The 18959-nt window shown below is 63.5% G+C and overlaps 5 protein-coding genes across 5 annotated transcripts; 1 reads left to right on the forward strand and 4 right to left on the reverse strand.

Annotated features, from left to right (window-relative positions):
• Nucleotides 1–1366: 1366 nt before the first annotated feature.
• On the reverse strand, nt 1367–3666 carry EMIHUDRAFT_449801 (hypothetical protein; the record flags this gene model as incomplete). Its single annotated transcript, XM_005781548.1, has 7 exons — nt 1367–1673; nt 1897–2080; nt 2232–2309; nt 2381–2519; nt 2770–2965; nt 3149–3310; nt 3394–3666. The coding sequence occupies 7 exons, from the start codon at nt 3664–3666 to the stop codon at nt 1425–1427; spliced, it is 1281 nt and encodes a 426-aa protein (XP_005781605.1). The 3' UTR covers nt 1367–1424.
• An 829-nt stretch (nt 3667–4495) lies between these two features.
• Nucleotides 4496–5365, reverse strand: EMIHUDRAFT_203698 (beta tubulin; the record flags this gene model as incomplete). Its single annotated transcript, XM_005781549.1, has 5 exons — nt 4496–4535; nt 4632–4779; nt 4928–5008; nt 5085–5281; nt 5352–5365. 5 exons carry the CDS (start codon nt 5363–5365, stop codon nt 4496–4498), a joined length of 480 nt encoding a protein of 159 aa, XP_005781606.1.
• A 5220-nt stretch (nt 5366–10585) lies between these two features.
• Nucleotides 10586–11487, reverse strand: EMIHUDRAFT_353157 (hypothetical protein; the record flags this gene model as incomplete). Its single annotated transcript, XM_005781550.1, has 1 exon — nt 10586–11487. A coding segment is annotated over one exon (332 nt), but the record flags the coding sequence as incomplete, so codon positions are not given.
• Nucleotides 11488–14974: 3487 nt separating this feature from the next.
• On the reverse strand, nt 14975–15379 carry EMIHUDRAFT_47712 (hypothetical protein; the record flags this gene model as incomplete). The annotated part of the gene is made up of 1 exon (XM_005781551.1): nt 14975–15379. A coding segment is annotated over one exon (405 nt), but the record flags the coding sequence as incomplete, so codon positions are not given.
• Nucleotides 15380–16785: 1406 nt separating this feature from the next.
• On the forward strand, nt 16786–18754 carry EMIHUDRAFT_631917 (hypothetical protein; the record flags this gene model as incomplete). Its single annotated transcript, XM_005781808.1, has 11 exons — nt 16786–16962; nt 17038–17103; nt 17167–17226; nt 17277–17341; nt 17408–17438; nt 17565–17669; nt 17820–17868; nt 17947–18035; nt 18104–18176; nt 18354–18508; nt 18656–18754. The coding sequence occupies 11 exons, from the start codon at nt 16786–16788 to the stop codon at nt 18752–18754; spliced, it is 969 nt and encodes a 322-aa protein (XP_005781865.1).
• Between the last annotated feature and the right edge of the window lie 205 nt (nt 18755–18959).

Genomic DNA, 18959 nt, shown 5'->3' on the forward strand with positions numbered 1-18959 from the left:
GGACGGACGGGCTCGTCGCTGACCACAAGGCGCACCTTCTGCCCTTGCAAAGCGCAGACGGCGCAGAACTCAAGGGACCAGGTGGAGCGGCGTGGACTTCTCCTGCTCATGGAAGCGCATGGGGTCGAGACGATCCACGAGAGCGCTGATGCCCGCCTCGCTCTCGATGCTGCTGACGAGGACGTTGATGGTCGTGGACGCGTGCGTTGTTTGCATGTCGGCAGCGATGAGCTCTGCGCGGTCGGGTGTGTCGACTGGGTAGCGGGCCATGCCGAGGAGAAGCGCGACGATCTCGTCCTCACTCTCGAGCGGCCATAGGTTCGTGGATAACCGCCTCAGGCCGGCGGCGAGATGGGCGGCGGCGGCGGCGCAAAGCATTGCAAGCGAGCGTGCTGCTGTCAGTCTCAATCTCAAATCTCGAGTCACGCTGCCCTAGATTTCGGTTGTCCCGCAAGTGATGTTTTTCGAACGAAGCGAGATAAAGGCGTTGGAAGGTTGAGGAAGTTCACAGCATCCTGCATCGAAAACGGAATCTCTCTTGCTTGCAGTCTCTCCCACCCCTCATCGAAATCTCAAACTCCCGAAGCGAAAACCCGAACAGGAATCTTCGCCATTTGAGATCTCACGCGTTTCCTCTAGAAACTCACACCGAGCGACGGGAAGACTGAGATTTCGTGGCTGAAGTCTCGACGAAGATTTGGGAGATCTCAAGGGCGGGACTAGAGACTTCGATGACTGCCCGTCTCACAGTAGGATGTGTCCGTTTTTACCTTCTCCGGGGAAAGTTATTTAGAGACACCGCCCTACCGCCGCCCAGTACGTGCTCCGCAGCTGAGCCCACGCACCCCACAGCAGCTCAGGGACACAATAAGCTCGCATACAAGTGCTGGTACGCACAGCTCGACGCGTACTCGAATGCTGCCACTGTCATTCTAGCCGGCGAGCGGCGGCGTCACAGCGTCGACTCTCGCATCGCGATGAGACGCACTGCTTGCCCAGACGCGCGCCTTGGCGCGCTCCTGTGGTGCAGGAGGAAGGCCAGCGGTCGTGCTGCGCAGGCCCGGCCGTCTGGTTGAAGGGATCAGCAGCTGGCGCTCAACAGCAGCGCTGTCGAGCAGCGCAGCCACACCACACTCCCGCCAAGCCACGTGTCATTTCGCGCCAAGATTTGGCGCCAAAATGGTACTTTAGTGTCCACCTAGCCACGTGGTCGCGGCCTGAAGCTCCAAGCTTCTGGGACTGAGGTCCCACATCGCTGGACTCCATTTGTGTGCAGGCGGCACCCTTCCGATCGTTCGCCGATGTCCGAAACCGGCATGTTGCTAAATAACTTTCCCCGGAGAAGGTATCTATTTATTTATCTCATATCAGAGCCGAGCCGCCCCCCTCGGCCTCGCACAATGAGACGTTTTCCTCTGTTCCCTTCAACAGCACTCTCGCGGCGACTCCTCCTTTCGCCCCCCTCCAGCAAGCCGCAAGTGCGGGTACCGCCGCGGCCTCAGCAAGTTCTCCGAGCGCGCACCCACACCGAGCGCGTCGTCCTCGCCACAGCCGAAGGCCAACGCGTCGCCGCTGGCGGTGGACGCCACCGAATAGGCGGCGAGGCCATACTGGCCCGCGCCAACGGTGCGGCCGCCGCCCAAGCTCGCGATCGGCTGCGGCTCGAGTCGCTCCTGCGCCAGGGCGGGGGGACAGCGCCTTCTGCCGCGAGCCTCAAAGCGTCCGCGACACTGGTTCGCCCCCAGCGAGCTGCCCTCAGTGAGCTGCCCTCAGTGAGCTCGCCGCGAGTGCAGTCTGCCGCTCTGCCGTGCTCCGGGGGGCTGGTGGCGGAGGGAGGGGGTACCCGTGGCGGGGCGGGGAAGGGGGGGGGGGGCGGGCAGGCGTGGCGTTGCGGGCCTCCTCGTCGCCGTGTCCGAGCCTCCCATGGCTTCCGTAGCCAAACGAGTAGACGGCCCCGCCCGCCGCCAGCACCAAGCTGTGCTCGCACCCCGCAGAGACCGCAACCGCCCGCACCGCCGCCAGCGCGCCGCAGATCCTCTCGGGCACGAGCCTGCTCCGCTTGTCTCCGTGGCCGAGCTGCCTGTTGTTCACTCACTCACGTTGAGTCGCTCACGTACCGAGACGAACCTCATCGCCAATGCTCCAGGTGCCTATTCATCACCGCCACTAATGAGCCACCAATCAACACGCCACCCTGTCGCCCGCGCCCCCGCTGCCCGCACACGCCCCACCCGAAGCTGAACACGCTGCCGCCCGAGGAGAGGGCCAGGCTGTGCCTTGCGCCGGCAGCGACCGCCTGCATCAGACGCCTGCCGTGAGTCGTTCCAACGACAAACGGTGGCCTCCCTTAATTAGCGCCGAGATGTGCTCCGAGCGCAACCCGCCGATGCGTCTTGGCGACGGCTGCCGCGCGGTGTCGCCGTGGCCGAGCCTGCCGCTGTTGCCGTGCCCGAAGGAGTAGGCGGCGCCGTCCGACGTTGCGACGAGGCTGTGGACGACGCAGGCGGAGATGGCGGTGCCTAAGCCTCGGCTTACCAACACCGCTGTGGCTCGCAACCAAGAAAGGGGCGGCGGAGGCAGAGAGGGCGCTGCCGCGCGACCAACGCAAGTCCCCGATCCTCTTTGGCCGCAGCTGGCTCGAGAGGTCGCCGTGGCCCAGCTGGCCGAGAGCGCCTATGTGGGGAGCACGTGGTGACACAGGACGCCGAGGGCGTGGCAGCGGATACGGTGGACGGCAGCCGTGTGCGTGCCGTCCAGAGTGCTTGCCACAAGAGCGGAGTTGAGAGGAGAGGTGGGTAGTGCGGGGGAGAGCTATTGAGCATCTGGAGGGGAGAGAGCCGTCGCCGAAGCTCCAGACGTGCCCCTCCGCCGTGAGGGCGAGGCTGTGTGCGCCGCCCGCCGAGACGGCGACTGCACGGCTCTCGGAGCAGACTGCGACGATGGTCGGCGAGGCGCGGTCCCCCTCCTCCCCTACGGAGAGGTGTCGTGGACGTGTGTCGTGGACGCGTCCTCGACATGGCGTGGCGAGGGTCTTCATTTGCCGAGTCCGAGCCGGCCCCGAGCCCCGATGCCTATGAATTAATACGAACGACTGATCTCACGAATCAACTAAGAGGCGGAGGGGCGCCGGCGCTCCCCATGCGAAGACATCGCCCCGCTCGCTCACTGCGAGCGTGTGCGCCACGCCCGACGACACGGACCGGAACCGCACGCGCTGCCCAGTGACGGGCAGGCGAGTCGGCTGCGCGAGCCGCCGGACTCCTTCGCCGTGACCCAGCAGGCCGGGCCGGTCGACGCCGGCATCGAAGTCCTCGGTCCCGCAGGAGAGGAGGCGTCCCGAGTCATCCACGAACGTGACGTGCGAGAAGCCGACAGCGACGGCTGTGCCGGCACCCGGTCCCGCCTCTCCTCCCAGAGGGCCGCCTGCGTCCACGACGGCTCGCAAGTCGTGTCGAGAGCCGGCAGACCATACCGCCTCGCCCGCAGCGCCCGCACAACGGCCTCTTGAAAGTGCAGAGAGGTGCGCTCGGCGCACGAGAGGTCCTCGGGTGCCGGGAGGAGGGAGCAAATGCGAGCGAGGGCATCGGTCGGGAGGCTGGCGAGGGCGAGAGGCCGCTGCTCGTCGTCAAGTTGCTGGCTGACCGTGCATTCGCGGCTGCTATCCATCGCAGCCCGTCCGCAGTGCGATTCCGGAAATTTCCCTGGTTGCCTGCTCAAGGTTGTCGCAATGGCGAGCGATGACGAGGGATTCACGCTCAGCGTGACGAGCAAGCTCAGGGAGTTTACGGCGCTCGGATACCCCGCACACGTGCTTAATGGGGCTATCGGGCGCGCGTTTGCCCGGACAAGAGACGAGCGGCTCTTTCGGGCCAGACTATGTTCACAACGGTGGGAGGCCAACCTCTAACCATGTGAACCAAAAAGAAAAAATATATTCTCAAAGCCAGTCAGAGCACCGTCCAAAGGCGGGTGCTGTCGACTAAGGGACAATCTTGTCTGTCGGCAGCCGAACTTGTGATGGGACACCCTCGGAATCCAACTGCGTACTACTTGGCTAGCACGCTATTGGCATACCGACGGCTAAGGCCGAAATCGGTTCACACCTGTTTTTGCAGGTGTGAACACAAAGGATTCGCTGTATCTACTCAGCTGCTCCGCTTACACTTACCTGTGAAGTGTGAACAGCGGATTTTGAATCAGCGTTCTCCTTGAACGATATCGGTGTCGAAACACCGCTCTGACAGCGCTCACAGTTGTGGAGAAATTCTGAGATTTCCTTTTTGATGGATCGAGCCTTGGTTGGCGAGACTGCGTCAGCTGTTCCCACAGGCCACAGCAGGCTGGGGAAGTACCTCGCCAGGCCCAGGCAGGGCCGCTCACACAGGCAGGGAGCGTGCGGCTAGCTTATTGGCCTTTATACGTTATTCTTCCGATTCTATATTCTTTTTCGAGGCGATTTTCAGCGATTTTACAAAGCAATAACAAATCGCGATTTTCAGCGGGACGAATATAAAGAATATTTGAGAATATAGGCCCTATTTGGAGCTGTATTCTTGACATGTTCGAGAATATAGACAAGAATACGGAAAGAATACGGAAAAAGAATATAGATAGGACTGGGCGAGAAAAACGTATAAATAAAGCCCTGGAGGCAGTCGCAGCCCTCAGACTCCTTGCGGACGACATCGAGCACGGCGTCAATCAGCTCGGTGCCCTCGGTGTAGTGACCCTTGGCCCAGTTGTTGCCGGCGCCCGACTGGCCAGAGACGAAGTTGGGCCCTGCCAAAAGACTCCCAATCGTCCTTCCAACGGCCTGCTCGTGCAGGTGGGGACCCTGTCCTCCTCCCCATGCCCTTTTATGACCGCGCAAGATAAAAGGGTGGCTAAGGGCTCTGCACGCAAGGCGCCCGCGTCGCAGACGCGGTACCATTGACAAATCTGCAATAGCACACGAGCAAATAGCAAAATCCGAATACCGTGCAGGAATCCGACGATGTGGGACGCAAGCCTTCAGCTGGTGCCAGACATCGCTTCGTTTTACGGAAACCAGAACGTCCGCCAAATCCGTGCTCTTTCGGCGCAACTTGAGGGGAAGCCGCTGATCGAGCCCAGCGTGCCCGCGGCCGCCTCCCGCGCAGCAGCGCCTCTGGGGACGACACGCTGCGGAATCGGATCGAGCCCATGGAGGAGGAGGACGCAGTCGGCGAATTGGAGGGAGGAGGAGAGGAGGAGGGCGCAGTCGACGAATGGGAGGAGGAGGGCGCAGTTGACATTGTCGTGTCTGACTCAGAGGAGGAGTTGGGGGTGCTCCGGCAACCTAACCTGATCCAGAAGCTCGCCGACGTTGTCACTCAACGTGCGTCATGCGTGCTCGAGCTTGAGGGAGGAGCTCAGCTAACGCTTCGGCCAGCCCCCCAGCGCCGCCGCCCACCGCCACCCACAAAGCACCTGCTCTACTATCCCGTACCTGGCTGGCTGACGCTCACCCCCCCCCGCTCCACTTTCCCCTGATCATGCCCGTGATAGCACCATCACTGTCGCCGTCCTGGTTTTGAACGTGGCAGCTAGACTCTAGGGACTCGGTAGTCGTGACCGCCCCCTGAGTGTGAGGAGCAGGAGAGAGAGAGCTTTGTGGTGTTGGTGTACGCAATAACGGGACAGGGTGGTTGTTCTCTCCATCTCCCCTTCTAGCTCTTAGCATGAGCTGCGCCCTGTGTCCGACCCCTTTTGCGCAGCAACACCTTAAACTTTCAGGCCCTCCAAATTCGGGTCGGAGCGTAGCGGAGTGGGCCCCGAGTTTGAAAAGGGCGACGGACGCTTGCGTCCTAGCCGCCAACAAAGCCTCCCCGGCGCAGAGGGGCCCCCGGAGGGATGCACAACCGCTCCACGCCACGCCGCTTGCGGCGGTCCTCTTCCCATAAATAAATAAATACAACGGACACGCCAAACGAGGGGTGGGAGAAGGACAGGGTCCCCACCTGCACGAGCAGGATCTTGTAGGACGATCAGGGACACAGGGGAACGGGAGCGGGGAGCGCATCGCGACACGGAGGGGGGCTGGGCAGGGGGTTCACCCGGTCCTCTTCCCAGCTCCGCTGAGGCCCTACGGCATTCTTTCTTTCTTTCTTCCCAAACGCAGGTGCTCGTGTGCGACCATGATGCGACTTCGGCAGTGTGCATGACGTGCTGGAAACTCTCGTGCTGGACGTGCGGCGAGAATGAAGGCGTGCACGGAGCACGCTCAGTCAGCACCGCGCCGCCGCAGGCGACGACAGCACCGCAAGCTCGATGGGACTTCATATTCGCCACCTGCGCGCTGTCTTTTACCTCTTCGTCCTTACAAGGCTTGGCACAGCGATCAAGCCGTTGCCCTTGCCAGCTGCCGCAGGTGAATTCAATCAGGGGACACACATATCCGGACGGGACTGCACCGTATGCCGTGTCCCAAGCGATCACTCGTATTCTCGCACCCTACCCCTCGACCCCATGGGTGCCCCATACTTGTAGGGGCGGCTCGCCAACAATGAGTGAGAGGAGGCGAGGCAAGTGAGCTGTGAGGGACGGGTGACTGACCGCTGTGCGGGGGTGGGGGGGGGGCGGCTCGTGCGGATCGGACTGGGACGGACCCGTTCGGACACGGAGGCTCGCCGGGCCGCGGACCTGCGCCCCGAGCGAGGGATGTGTGACGGGATCGGTAGACAGAGTATTCTGCGGGCCCTGCGCCTGTCTTTCGAGGTCTCGAGATTAACTCATTAACGGGGCCCAAACCGCCCGCCGCTCTCCCCCCCCGCGCGTGACTAAATTGGCGGGCGGTGGGGCGAGGAGGACGATCCCATGCGCTCCCACTCGGCACACTCTGCACACGGCACGTCGCCCTGGGTCGCCAATTTCTCGGCCCCCAGAACCAGCCTCGAATCGCTGCGTGACGCCCACGCTTCCCTCGAAATGCAGCTTGCCAGCGTCGGCTTCTCGGAGCCCGGTATGACAAGGGCGAGTCGGATGTTCTCTGGCGAGCCTCCACTGCCGCGCCACTATGCAGACGCGCCGTGGCGGTTGCCGCCGTCCAGTGTGCGCGTGCTGGCGCTGCCTCTCGCCGACGAGTTGCTGTCAGACGCAGCTGCACGTCGGCTGAGCCGCCTCGCGCTGCGAGCGGCGGAAGAGCTCGCCGGCGTGCTGCCGATGGGCACGCAAAGCTGGACGCCTTCATTGCGCAGTCTGCACGTGACGCTCTTCCATCCTGGCGCCGCCCCAGGGACGAGCCGCGATAGCGCACCGCCCACCCCGAGCCCGAGGGCGCTGCACCACGAGCTTGAGCTCGCGCAACGTCTTGCCGCATCGGTGCCAGCCAACCTCACCCTCCTGGTTGACCGCTTCGTCATCACCTCTGGAGGCGTGCTCCTCCTCCTGTTCCTGCCCGATCACAACGGCGCATGCGTCGAGGCACTGCGTGCGGCGGCGGGCCGCGCCTTTCCAAGCAACACGCGGCATACTTCCGGCTTGATCCACGCTTCGCTGCTTCGGGTGGTCGTTCTCCCTCCAGGATACCATGGCGCCGCGGCCGATGTGGCTAGGGCGGCGACGGCGGTGTGCGAGCGATGGACGCGCCGGCTGCGAGGGGTTCGCATCTCGCTGAGAGGGCTACTCTATGTGAGAGAGCAGCAGATCATGACGCTCGCGGGTGCGGGGTTCGTGAGTGAATTTTCACACTTTCACTTTCACATGTGAATTCATGTGAATTTCACATGAAACGTTTCGGCCGCCCCCGTTTCACACTGAAAATTTCACAAGAGTTCGACTACTTTCGAAGGCTCTGGCATCTCCGAGGCGGCAGCGGCGGAGGCGGCAGCAGTCGAGGCGGCAGCGGCGGAGGCGGCAGCGGAGAGAGCGGCGGTGCGCCTACCACTGCCGGCACCGGTAGGGATCTCTGTGCCACCAATGCCGCGCGTTCCTGCTTCCCTGCAGCGAGGCCGTGGTCAAGGCCGTGGTCGTCCCCAAGGCTCAAAGAACAGGGGCCCGCCCTCACTGCATCAAAACGCGGTGTGAAAGCGAGGAAGTGTAGAAAGGAAAGAGCCCACAATAACTAGTGAGAGGAGGTGCAGCTTGGTTCGTGTCCTCGGGCGCTCGAGGACGTGTGTGTTGCCTCAATGTTCTTTTAATGCGCGCCCCCGCCGAAATACACTGCAAATACACCATACACGCGAGATGCGTCGGCAGCGACGCGCACGACCTCTTAAGAAGCACCGTGTCGTTAGGGTTAGGGTTAGGGTTAGGGTTAGGGTTAGGGTCAGAGAGCGTTCAAGCCGTTGTGCAGCTCCTAAGAGAATGGTCCGGTTTGGGCCGAAACCAAATGGAGGAATCAGCGGTCCGTCGACACGAGCTCTCGGTGAACGCTTTGGGTTCTTCGGGCTAGGGTTAGGGTTAGGGTTAGGGTAGGGTTAGGGTTAGGGTTAGGGTTAGGGTTAGGGTTAGGGTAAGGGGTTGGTTGTCGTCGCGCGCTCTCGATATCTGGCTAAGACAGAGACACAGCAGCAGAGGCGACCCAAGCGACACATCAGAGCATGGATGCTTGGGGGCGCGAGCCGCCATCTTGGACTGTAAGGCGAGTATTTGCAACCGGGAGCTCGCCGCCGCCCCCCTACACCGCCGCCGCCGCCCTCCCGGTGGCAAATAATAGCCCAAGTCGAAGAGTGCGCCCCGCCCTCGGTATCTGGGCGGCAGGCGGGGCTAGAGTGGCACGCTGGTGCACGGATGGGGGCGCGAGCCGCCATCTTGGACTGTGAGGCGAGTATTTGCAACCGGGAGCTCGCCGCCGCCCCTACACCGCCGCGGCCGCCCTCCCGATGGCAAATAATAGCCCAAGTCGAAGAGTGCGCCCCGCCCTCGGTATCTGGGCGGCAGGCGGGACTAGAGTGGCACGCTGGGTGCACGGATGGGGGCGCGAGGCGAGCCGCCATCTTGGACTGTGAGGCGAGTATTTGCAACCGGGAGCTCGCCGCCGCCCCCCTACACCGCCGCCGCCGCCCTCCCGGTGGCAAATAATAGCCCAAGTCGAAGAGTGCGCCCCGCCCTCGGTATCTGGGCGGCAGGCGGGGCTAGAGAGGCACGATGGTGCACGGATGGGGGCGCGAGCCGCCATCTTGGACTGTGAGGCGAGTGTTTGCAACCGGGAGCTCGCCGCCGCCCCTACACCGCCGCCGCCGCCCTCCCGGTGGCAAATAATAGCCCAAGTCGAAGAGTGCGCCCCGCCATCGGTATCTGGGCGGCAGGCGGGACTAAAGTGGCACGCTGGTGCACGGATGGGGGCGCGAGCCGCCATCTTGGACTGTAAGGCGAGTATTTGCAACCGGGAGCTCGCCGCCGCCCCCCTACACCGCCGCGGCCGCCCTCCCGGTGGCAAATAATAGCCCAAGTCGAAGAGTGCGCCCCGCCCTCGGTATCTGGGCGGCAGGCGGGGCTAGAGTGGCACGCTGGTGCACGGATGGGGGCGCGAGCCGCCATCTTGGACTGTGAGGCGAGTATTTGCAACCGGGAGCTCGCCGCCGCCCCTACACCGCCGCGGCCGCCCTCCCGATGGCAAATAATAGCCCAAGTCGAAGAGTGCGCCCCGCCCTCGGTATCTGGGCGGCAGGCGGGACTAGAGTGGCACGCTGGGTGCACGGATGGGGGCGCGAGGCGAGCCGCCATCTTGGACTGTGAGGCGAGTGTTTGCAACCGGGAGCTCGCCGCCGCCCCTACACCGCCGCCGCCGCCCTCCCGGTGGCAAATAATAGCCCAAGTCGAAGAGTGCGCCCCGCCCTCGGTATCTGGGCGGCAGGCGGGGCTAGAGAGGCACGATGGTGCACGGATGGGGGCGCGAGCCGCCATCTTGGACTGTGAGGCGAGTGTTTGCAACCGGGAGCTCGCCGCCGCCCCTACACCGCCGCCGCCGCCCTCCCGGTGGCAAATAATAGCCCAAGTCGAAGAGTGCGCCCCGCCCTCGGTATCTGGGCGGCAGGCGGGGCTAGAGTGGCACGCTGGTGCGCGGATGGGGGCGCGAGCCGCCATCTTGGACTGTGAGGCGAGTATTTGCAACCGGGAGCTCGCCGCCGCCCCTACACCGCCGCGGCCGCCCTCCCGATGCGTCGAGAGTCGACTCTCGACTGCTGAGTCCTGAGAGAGTTCATCCCACCATCAGCACCGTATTCGCCCACAGCATGCCATGAGATTCATATAGGTCTAGTGTACACATCAGCTCAGCGAGAGACCAATATCTCCAGCCTTCTTCATCTTGGCTGCTGCTTGGGAGCCAACACCTGTGCAAGTGAGTGTCAGAGTGTCGGAACTCGGTGGGAGCATCCGTCACCACATCATTCACGTTCACACGACTCTTCACACTCGCTCGAAAAAGTGAAATTTCGTTTCACATGAAATGTGAAGTGAAAGTGAAAGTGAAACCGATTCGCTGTTTCCATGTGAAATCACGAACCCTGCGCGGGTGAGTCGTGGCGCATGAGGTTTGGCGAACGGGGTCGGACCGCGAGGCCTTGAGAGCCGTAGGAAAGAAGGGGGCCGTGCGAGGGAATCGAGGTGCGCTTAAACAGAGAAGTCAACGTCGTGCATGTGAAAACACAGCTCAGCCTCACACACACGGTACGAGCGCCACGCTTCACGCGAAAATCGACTTTGCCTGCTCGGCCACGCACTCGATCGTGCCGCCTTCTTCTCTGCTTGCAATGAAGGGCACGTTCTTCTCACGAACTTTATTATTGCAGGTGCGGCGCGGCCGCGACGCCGGCACCCGCACGTCATTGGGTGGGCCGTCTATGGCCTTGTGCCCCGCGTTTGCGCACTTGGCGTAGGCCTTCGGGATGTTCCCATTGCGGCCGCATAGATCCCGCAGCCCATCGACCGCGAACGGCAGCGCTGTTTGTTCACACGTGGCGTTGCAGCGCTCGCGGAACTGCGCGCGCACAAGCTCAAAGTCCATGCGCGAGTGCATCGAGTGCACCACGAGCGACTTCGCGCTGACCGAGCTCGTGCAGAGCCCGCGCTCCGCGTCGTCGCGAAACTCCCACCCGTCGTGCACGATGTCCCACCCCCAGTGGAGCGGTGTGAGCTCCGGGAAGGGCGCGATGTGCGCGAAGAAGCCAAAGGCGGAGTCCTCCCCCTTGACCCAATACGGCGGCTCGAAGCGCGCCGACGCGTTGTGCCAAAAGTCGTACACGAGCCGCGAGCCGGCGATCCACTTGACGAGGTCGTAGCTCATCCCCCAAAAGAGGCCCGCCGCGTACGGGTACGGCCCCACCGCATCGCCCCCGCCCGGCAGCAGCGGGCACTCGACTTTTTTGGCGCCGGCCGCCTGGAGCGGCCCAAAGCCGTAGCCGCACGGCTGAAAATTGCGGAGCGAGTAGGAGCACCAGAGGGTGTTGCCAAAGTAGAGCGGCCCTTGCCGCGTGGCGAGCAGCGTGCGCAGGGTGTGCTCGAGGCGCGTCGTGTGGATCCACGTGTCCCAGTCTGCCTTGAGGAAGAAGCGGGTCGTGCGGTGCAGCACGACCACCTGCTGGAACCAGGCGAGGATCTTCTCGCCGGTGCACTTTGGGTCGCCGCGGTACGGGTCCTTTGTGGCCTCGCGCGCGTTGACGAGGGCGAGGTCGCCGTGCGCCATCTGCTCCTCGTGCAGCTGCTCCACCTGCGCCGCCGAGCCGGACGTCGGGGGCACCGGCGGGAGGCTGCTCCTTCGGCGAGAGGTGTGGGGCGGGCGAGGGTGGTGCGTGCGGGAGGGACGCGCCAGCGAGTCATCGTGCCCCTCGCCCTGGTAGGTGAGGAGGCCGATGATGAACTCGGCGCGGACCGAGCCGCTCTCGTGCGCCAGGTTTGGGTACTCTGGGTACCAGAGCTCACGCAGAAGCGCGCGCCGCTGCCGATTCGCCTCATTGATGCCCACCGGGAAGCCGATTACCGCAAACCACCCCTCACGCCGCCGGGCAGGTCGCGCATACGCAGGCGTGCTGACTGTGCCGTAGTTTTGCTCGATGTAGGCCCGCTTCTCGGCCTCGGGCAGAGTCTTCCACCCGTTGGCCGGCTTTTCACGTGCGGCGCGCACCTGTCCGCGGACAGTCGAAAGCACGGACGGCGGCGGCGAGCCGCCGTTGGACACTGGACACGGCGTCGGCACTGGGCACGGCGTCGGCGCTGGGCACGGCGTCGGCACCGGGCACGGCGTTTTCACCGAAGCTGCAGCCGACGCAGAGACCCTCGCCTCTGCGAGATGCCGCGACTGAGCATCATGGCGCCCCGCCGGCGGCGTCGCGAGATGGTCGATGAGGCGTGTGAGGCAGAACGTCGCGAGGGCGGTGACGATGTGTGATGCACGCATGATTGCAGCTACCACGGAGGTAGCGCCGAGTCGTGACACAGGAGCAAAACCTGGAAGCACAAAAAGAAATCGCTGGCCGTGCAAAACGTAACCCATCCCTCCCTTGGGTTGTCTGTTTTCTTTCTTTCTTTTTTACATACGAGAGAGGAATCCCTGGGACCCTGTCGTGTGTGGGTGAACCCTGGTCCCTGCCCAGCCCCCCGATTGAATCGTGTAGACCGCGACTCTCGAGGCGAAGACCGTGCGGGTTATCTCTGGCAACCCCATCTCGACACTGGACAAATTCTTTTTCGTGAGCCCCATAAAATTCTTTTTCGTGAGCACTGTTCCCGCGTTTTGCCGCGGTTGGCCCAACTCTAGGCCCGGGCCACTCCCTACTGCTGCTGGGCCTTTGCGGCGGCGGGCGCGGCCGGAGGCAGCCCAGCCCACCGCTGCGAGCCAAACTCGGCCCGCGCGACTTGGCGTTATTTCTTACTTTTTTTATAGATCAACACTTTCGATAGACCGAAAGTAAGATCGTTCGGTGCAGAAACCCCGGCCATGCCCATGTAACGCAATTGTGCTCGATTTTTTCTCCAAGTCTTCTGGACCCATCGATGGCCGTCGCCTCGACGCCGCTCGTCGCGGCACCATCGTGCCCGGCCTGGGCGAAGCATCGTCGCGGGCGCCAGCCGCAGTTCGACGGCAAGCCGTGCGAGCCTGCTAAGGAGGAGGACATGTGGCTGTGCCTGGCCGACGGCCGCGCGCGCAGCACCGCCGACCTGAAGCGCCTGGCGACAGCCGCTCGGGTGCGAGCGAAACGAGCAAGAGATGCAGCCGCCGCGAACACGCGCGATCGGCAGGCGCGCGACCAGCGCCGCCGGCAGCGTGAGCAGCACGACCGGCGCGCAGCGCCGGCGGTCGCCAAGACCGTGCGCCCACAACGCGGCCAGTGCGGCTGCCCGGCGCACGCGGTGTGCGGCATGTGCGTCGACCAGGGCAAGCTCGCCGCGGCCGAGCAGGCGGCCATCGACCTGGAGACGCGCTTCCACGCCTCGACGAACGTCGTCATGGACCTGGAGCGGCCCGAGGACGAGACGGCGGCGCTGCTGCAGCGCTGCGTGCACGTCTCCGACGAGACGAAGCGGCGGCTGCTGGGCGAGTGGAGCGACGAGCGCATGGCGCACGCGCTGCCGCTGCACGCATGCGCCTCGTGCGGCGTGCGGGACCCGTCGCTGACGTACACGCGGGTTGACGTGTCGGCGCTGCCGCGCACTGTGTCTGTGCGCGTACTGTCCAAGCCTAAAGTCTGGGCAGGTTGTCGGGGACACGATCCCGGCATGAACACGCCGATCTGGCAAAATCCCGAGTGCCTACCGCACGCGCCGCGTCGCGGCGCGTGCGGTAGGCTTTGTTTGAAGTTAAAAGTCGAATCAGGGCGCCGTCGGCGTTGTCCCCCGATTTTGTCCCCCGGACCGTCCGTCCGGACCGCTCCGGGACGCACGCCGGCGAGGCACCATCAAGCTGCTATACGGCCCCGGCATTGCCTTCCCAGGCTTAGCTAGACTGAGAGATATTGTGCACATGGTTGGTCTCTACAATATATACACTGACACTGAACCTCTCAGAGCTCGTCCCGGTCCGTCACGGCCATCCTCGGCCTCCGGAGGGCCCCCGGCCGCGGCGCGGTACGTCGGCGTCACAAATCCGACCACAGAGCACCGGGACGCGGTCGGGCGATCCGAGGCCCAACTAGGCGTATGCATTGCCTATCCAGGGCTATCACCTGGACCTATCAACAGGCGCCTGCGGCGCCGTGGTCAGGAGCTGCTGTTCACGCCGGTCCACACTTTCATAGTGGACAGTAGCCGGCGGCGAAGACGAGACGCGGCACGTGTTTGAGCTCTCGCCCGAGCAGTGCGCTAAGTATCGAGGAAAAGGAGTTGCGGTGTTGATCGCCGCGGGAGCCCTCTTATTTGTATGTAGCTCTTACGAACATACCCGAGAGAGAGAGAGAGCTCAGCTTCCGAGCTCTCACGCCGCGCGTAGGGCCCTTAGGGGCCTAGAGAACACAACCCCCTCTCTCTTTTCTCCCAGTAAGCTAAAAGTACGTACCCGAGGGTGAACTGCTGACAGGGTTTTTTAGGGTTAATCAGTCTTCGCGTGCCGCCTGTCGTTCGACTCGGGCGCCTTGTGCGTCGGGGTGGCGAGCAGGGGACGAAAGCTAAAATGAAACGTGTGCGGGATGTCTGTGGGCCCGAGAGCGATATGCCATGAGATGTCCGCCTTGCGTTGTTTCATAACATCGAAGGCTAAGCTCAAAATAAAACGGATCGACCCTATCAAGTGCTCAAGTGCTCAAAGGCGGGATTAGAAGCTTAGAATGCAGAGGTAAGTCAATTTTTAGCATGCCAAATTAACTCTGAATACAAAAGTCCGGTATCTAGATACTCGTGGGCAACGCACTGCTCAGGAGTGTGGATGCGGAAGGCTACTTTGGCGTGCGTGGATGCTTCCTTCTGCTTGAGGATGATGTCGTCTGTAGCTCAGAACTTCTCTTCTTTAAGGCAGTCTGCGAAGAAAAGGAAGGTGGGGCCCTTGTCGGTCTGCTCCTTCTGGTAGGAGAGAGCGAGACCAGCAATCCATGTTGTAGTTGGCGCCGGCGTAGAACTGGAACTCATCGAAATTGCTTACGATGTACTTGACGGCCTCGGTGGCTCCCTGCTGGAATCCTTTCACGCGGTCTTCCTTGCCTTCCTCCTTCAGTTTGGTGACAACACTCTTGAAGAAGCCCTTGACGTAGGACATGAAGTCTTTCTTGGTAAGCTGAACCTCCTGGAGTGGGAAGGCATCTACTAGGTTGACGACCATATCGCCATCGTCATAATAGTCTGCGACATCATCGGAAGCAATGGCGACGAAGTCGCTGCTCTTCTTGGTGTACTTTGCTTTAACTTCCCAGATGGCGTCGTTGTATAGCTGCTGGTGGGGGTAGGAATCAGAGAACATTTCATCTCCGCTGATCAGGTCCTTGAACACTTTCATCTTCTCGTCCGCGTCGGTCTACCAGGCAGCACACAGGCATCAGATAAATGCAAAGTAGGGGCATCCATGTGTGTGCGAGTGCGAGAGATGGAGTGGCCAGCAACATGAGATGGGAGGGGGGGGAGGGGGTCGAGGCGGAGAGAGCGGGCGACTGCGCGGCAAGGCTACAAGGTGCGCACACCTTGAACGCCGGCTCCATCTTTTCAGCCGCGACGAACTCCTCCTTGAGCGCTGGCGCCGGGGCCAGCGCATTCGAAAAGAAAAGGCAGCATGGTTCCGCCGTTTCGTTTCGTTCTCGCGCATGGTGCATCCTGCCCGCTCCCCGCAGCTACGCTGCTGGCAATTGATGTCGCACGCGCATGCCCACCCTCACGGCACCCACGCCATACCCGCGCGCTGACAACACATACCTGACATGCGCACTGCACCGACATCCAGCCAGGCTCCCGCGTCGACGTTGACGCTAACGAAGAGAGGCGCGTTGAGCCGGCGCAAGGAGCACGTCTCACTCACACCACCACTGACGGCCTCCCACTTCTCGGCCGCAGCTTTTCACACCGTGGTACCTTCGGCTCCTCGTCGCTAGCATCATCAGCGAGTACACCCTGCCTCTCGCCGTTTGCCCTGGCGAACGTGGCCGTGCTGATTGTCTGGTGCACGGGGGCGCGTGCTAGCTGACTGTGCCAGCTTCCCGGCCTCCGGCGTCTATACCGGGAGCCTCCCGGACCATCGACCTCGGGAGCTCTCCCGCACCGTTTAAGCGTTTAAGACCGTTTGAGGATTCGGCGGCCCAGGCAGCCTGGCCGGTTTTAAGCCGTTTAAGCCGCAGGCGCCCCAGGGCCCACCCTGGTAAGCCTAGGGGGGCGGCCCTAAGGCGACAGACTCGCAGCGCGGTGCTCGGTGGTCCCTACTCGAATCATAGAATTTAACAAAACAACTCTCTCTCACAGCAGACAGCATAGAAAGAAGAAAACAGAGAATAGGGAGGGATGGCGATGGGAGGACGGCACGCCGCCGCCATACTCGAATCGCACGTGTGCGTGTGCGAGGTGGCAATTCAATTTTTATTTTTGATGGGGAAAGGTCCTCTCGGCGAGCACCAACCACGGTCGGTGCTCGCGGATTCGACCATCCGCCTTCTGATGACTGCGAATCCGATGGCGGCTTCTGAGTTTGTTTTGTTGGCTTCTGTGAGGACGACGGCTTCTACGTAGAAGCCGTCGAGTAGAAGCCGTCGTCCGCGCTTTGCCTGTTGTGTGAATCTGAAAAGAAAGAAATAAAACAGACAACCCAAGGGAGTGTGAATCTGAATCATGCGCGACCCTCGAAATTTGGGGGGAAAATTCTTTTTTTTGCGCCCGCCTCGGGCGCCCCGGCGGTGAGGGACGCGTACAATTGTAGTGCAAATGTCGGCCGCAACCCAGCAGGCGGCCGCGAAAGCGGCCATCCGGCGGATGAGGGGCAACGAGGTGTGCGCGGAGTGCGCGGCGCCGCAGGTTGAGTGGTTGGTGCTCGAGTACGGCGTGGTCGTCTGCATCCGGTGCGCCGGCGGCCACCGCGGACTCGGCTCTCACATCTGCAAGGCGTGCCGCCGCCGCGCTCACTCGCCTCACGGCAGCGGTCGCGTGAGACGCTGCGCCCGCCGTCTCGGCAAACAGGTGCGGTCCATCGACTTGGACGACTTCTCCGAGGCCGAGCTTCAATGGGCGCAGGAGCACAGCAGCGTGCGGAACGCCGCCATCGCAGGGCCATCCACTATTTACCACAGCCGGTTGGCGGCTGTGTAGGCGATGGGCAATGCCAAGTCCAACGCGATCTTCGAGGCGGCGCTGCCGGCGCCCGCGCTTGTGGTCGCACGACCGGCCCACCAGCGTGGCAACGACCTCGCTGTTAACAGGCGAGGATGAGGCGGCCGGCGGCCGACGCGTCCGACACGGTACGGCGCATCTGGCTTCGCGCCAAGTGCGAGCGCTGAGCCTTGCGGGGGTCGGCGCGCGCCGCTCCACGCCCAGCCGCCCCGGCGCACAGGTACGACGAGCAGCGCTTCGTGGCCGGGGCGGTGACGCGCGGGCCGCTACCACACGAGCGGCACTCGGGCTGGCTGCAGGCGCCGCGGCCGCCGCGGCCGCTTTCGCGCCCCACTGCGCCCCCGCCCGCCCTGAGCTGACCGCCCGTGGCGCCGCAGAAGCGTGCGGATTTCCTCCCTGCCTGGCGGTCGCGCTTCTTTGCCTTGGGGGCCGGTGGCACACTAAGCTATTTCACCGACGAGTCTTGCAGCGCGCAGAGCCAGGTGGGCCCGGGCCTCACACACGCACACTCGCACGCCCGCTCCGCACCCCCCCCCGCCCCCCGCGCACGCTCCCGCCACCCTGCGTCTCACGCGGCACCCCTCCCGCGCCAGCGTGGGTCGTGGCACCTCGCCGGCTGCACCGTGGACGAGGACTCCACGGACCCCCTCCTCCTTCGGCTCACTTTCGAGTCGGCCGTCGGTGGCGGCACCCGATCCAGCGCGGGCTTCGGCCAGGCAACCGCACACGGCCGACGCGCAACGGTGGCCCCTGCTGTAGGCCACGCGGGTGGCGCCTTCCGCACCCGTGTCGACAGCGCGCCCTCGCCCCGCGGCCGAGTCGTCCGCTTGCTGGCGGCGTCGCAGCAGGTGCCAAGGGACCCTCATCTGCACGCCTCGGCGCGGCGCCGCACCACCCTTCCGAGTTGGCATCGTAGGAGGCGGACGCTTGGGTCTGGGCACTCTACCATGCGACGCACGCAGCGCGCTCCTCCACAATGCCCACATCGAGTACGGCTAGCCGAGCGCGAGCCGTCGGCGGGGGGACGTGACTCCACCATCCACGGGACCGCGCTGCCCTCGCGCTCCTGAGGAGGGCGGCGGGGCGGCGGGCTGCGGGCACGGTCGTCCGCGGCGGCTGCGGACCCGCCCGCCCACCCCGCGGCGCGAGCCTCGTTTGGCTCGCAGCCCAGCCAGCGCAGCGCCTCATCGAGCGCCGCCTCGCCGACGCGCCCCTCGAGGCCGCCGAGCCGGGTTCAAGGAGCGGCGGCGGCGGACGGCAGATCAAGGAGGACTTGCGGGGCGTCGAGGACGGCAGCGGCTATCAACGCGACTTTCGCCCAGTACTTGCGCGTGCTCGAGCTCTTCGTCCGAGAGAGTAGCTTCTGGCAACCTGCGCCGCGCCTTTGCGCAGGTCTGTCTGCTATATGTTCTGATCCTGCATTGTGCGATCGAGGACGGCGCCCCCCGGGAGGTGAGCGGCGCTGGAGGAGCTCACGCCGACGATGCATTCGGCAACCGACCCGAAACGAGATGTGCACCTCGATGCAGTTGGCGCACAGCGGCCAGCGCACATCCGCATTTTGTGAGAGCGAGACTCATGTTGAGAGACGATGGTCGATGCGGTGTGAGATTCTGAGAGAATCTCGCAGACATCGCCAAGAGTCAGGCCCGCCCCAGAGGAGAGTTTTTTAACAGATGCGGAGCAGCGCCTCCCCAGTCTCTCGCCAAAGCGGGAGTTCCGAACAGCCAATTTCAATTACACAAGATTCAAGAACGTGGGGCTCGTTGTGC

Source organism: Emiliania huxleyi, assembly GCF_000372725.1.
Source record: "Emiliania huxleyi CCMP1516 chromosome Unknown EMIHUscaffold_20, whole genome shotgun sequence".
In the NCBI taxonomy this organism is placed as follows: domain Eukaryota; phylum Haptophyta; order Isochrysidales; family Noelaerhabdaceae; genus Emiliania; species Emiliania huxleyi.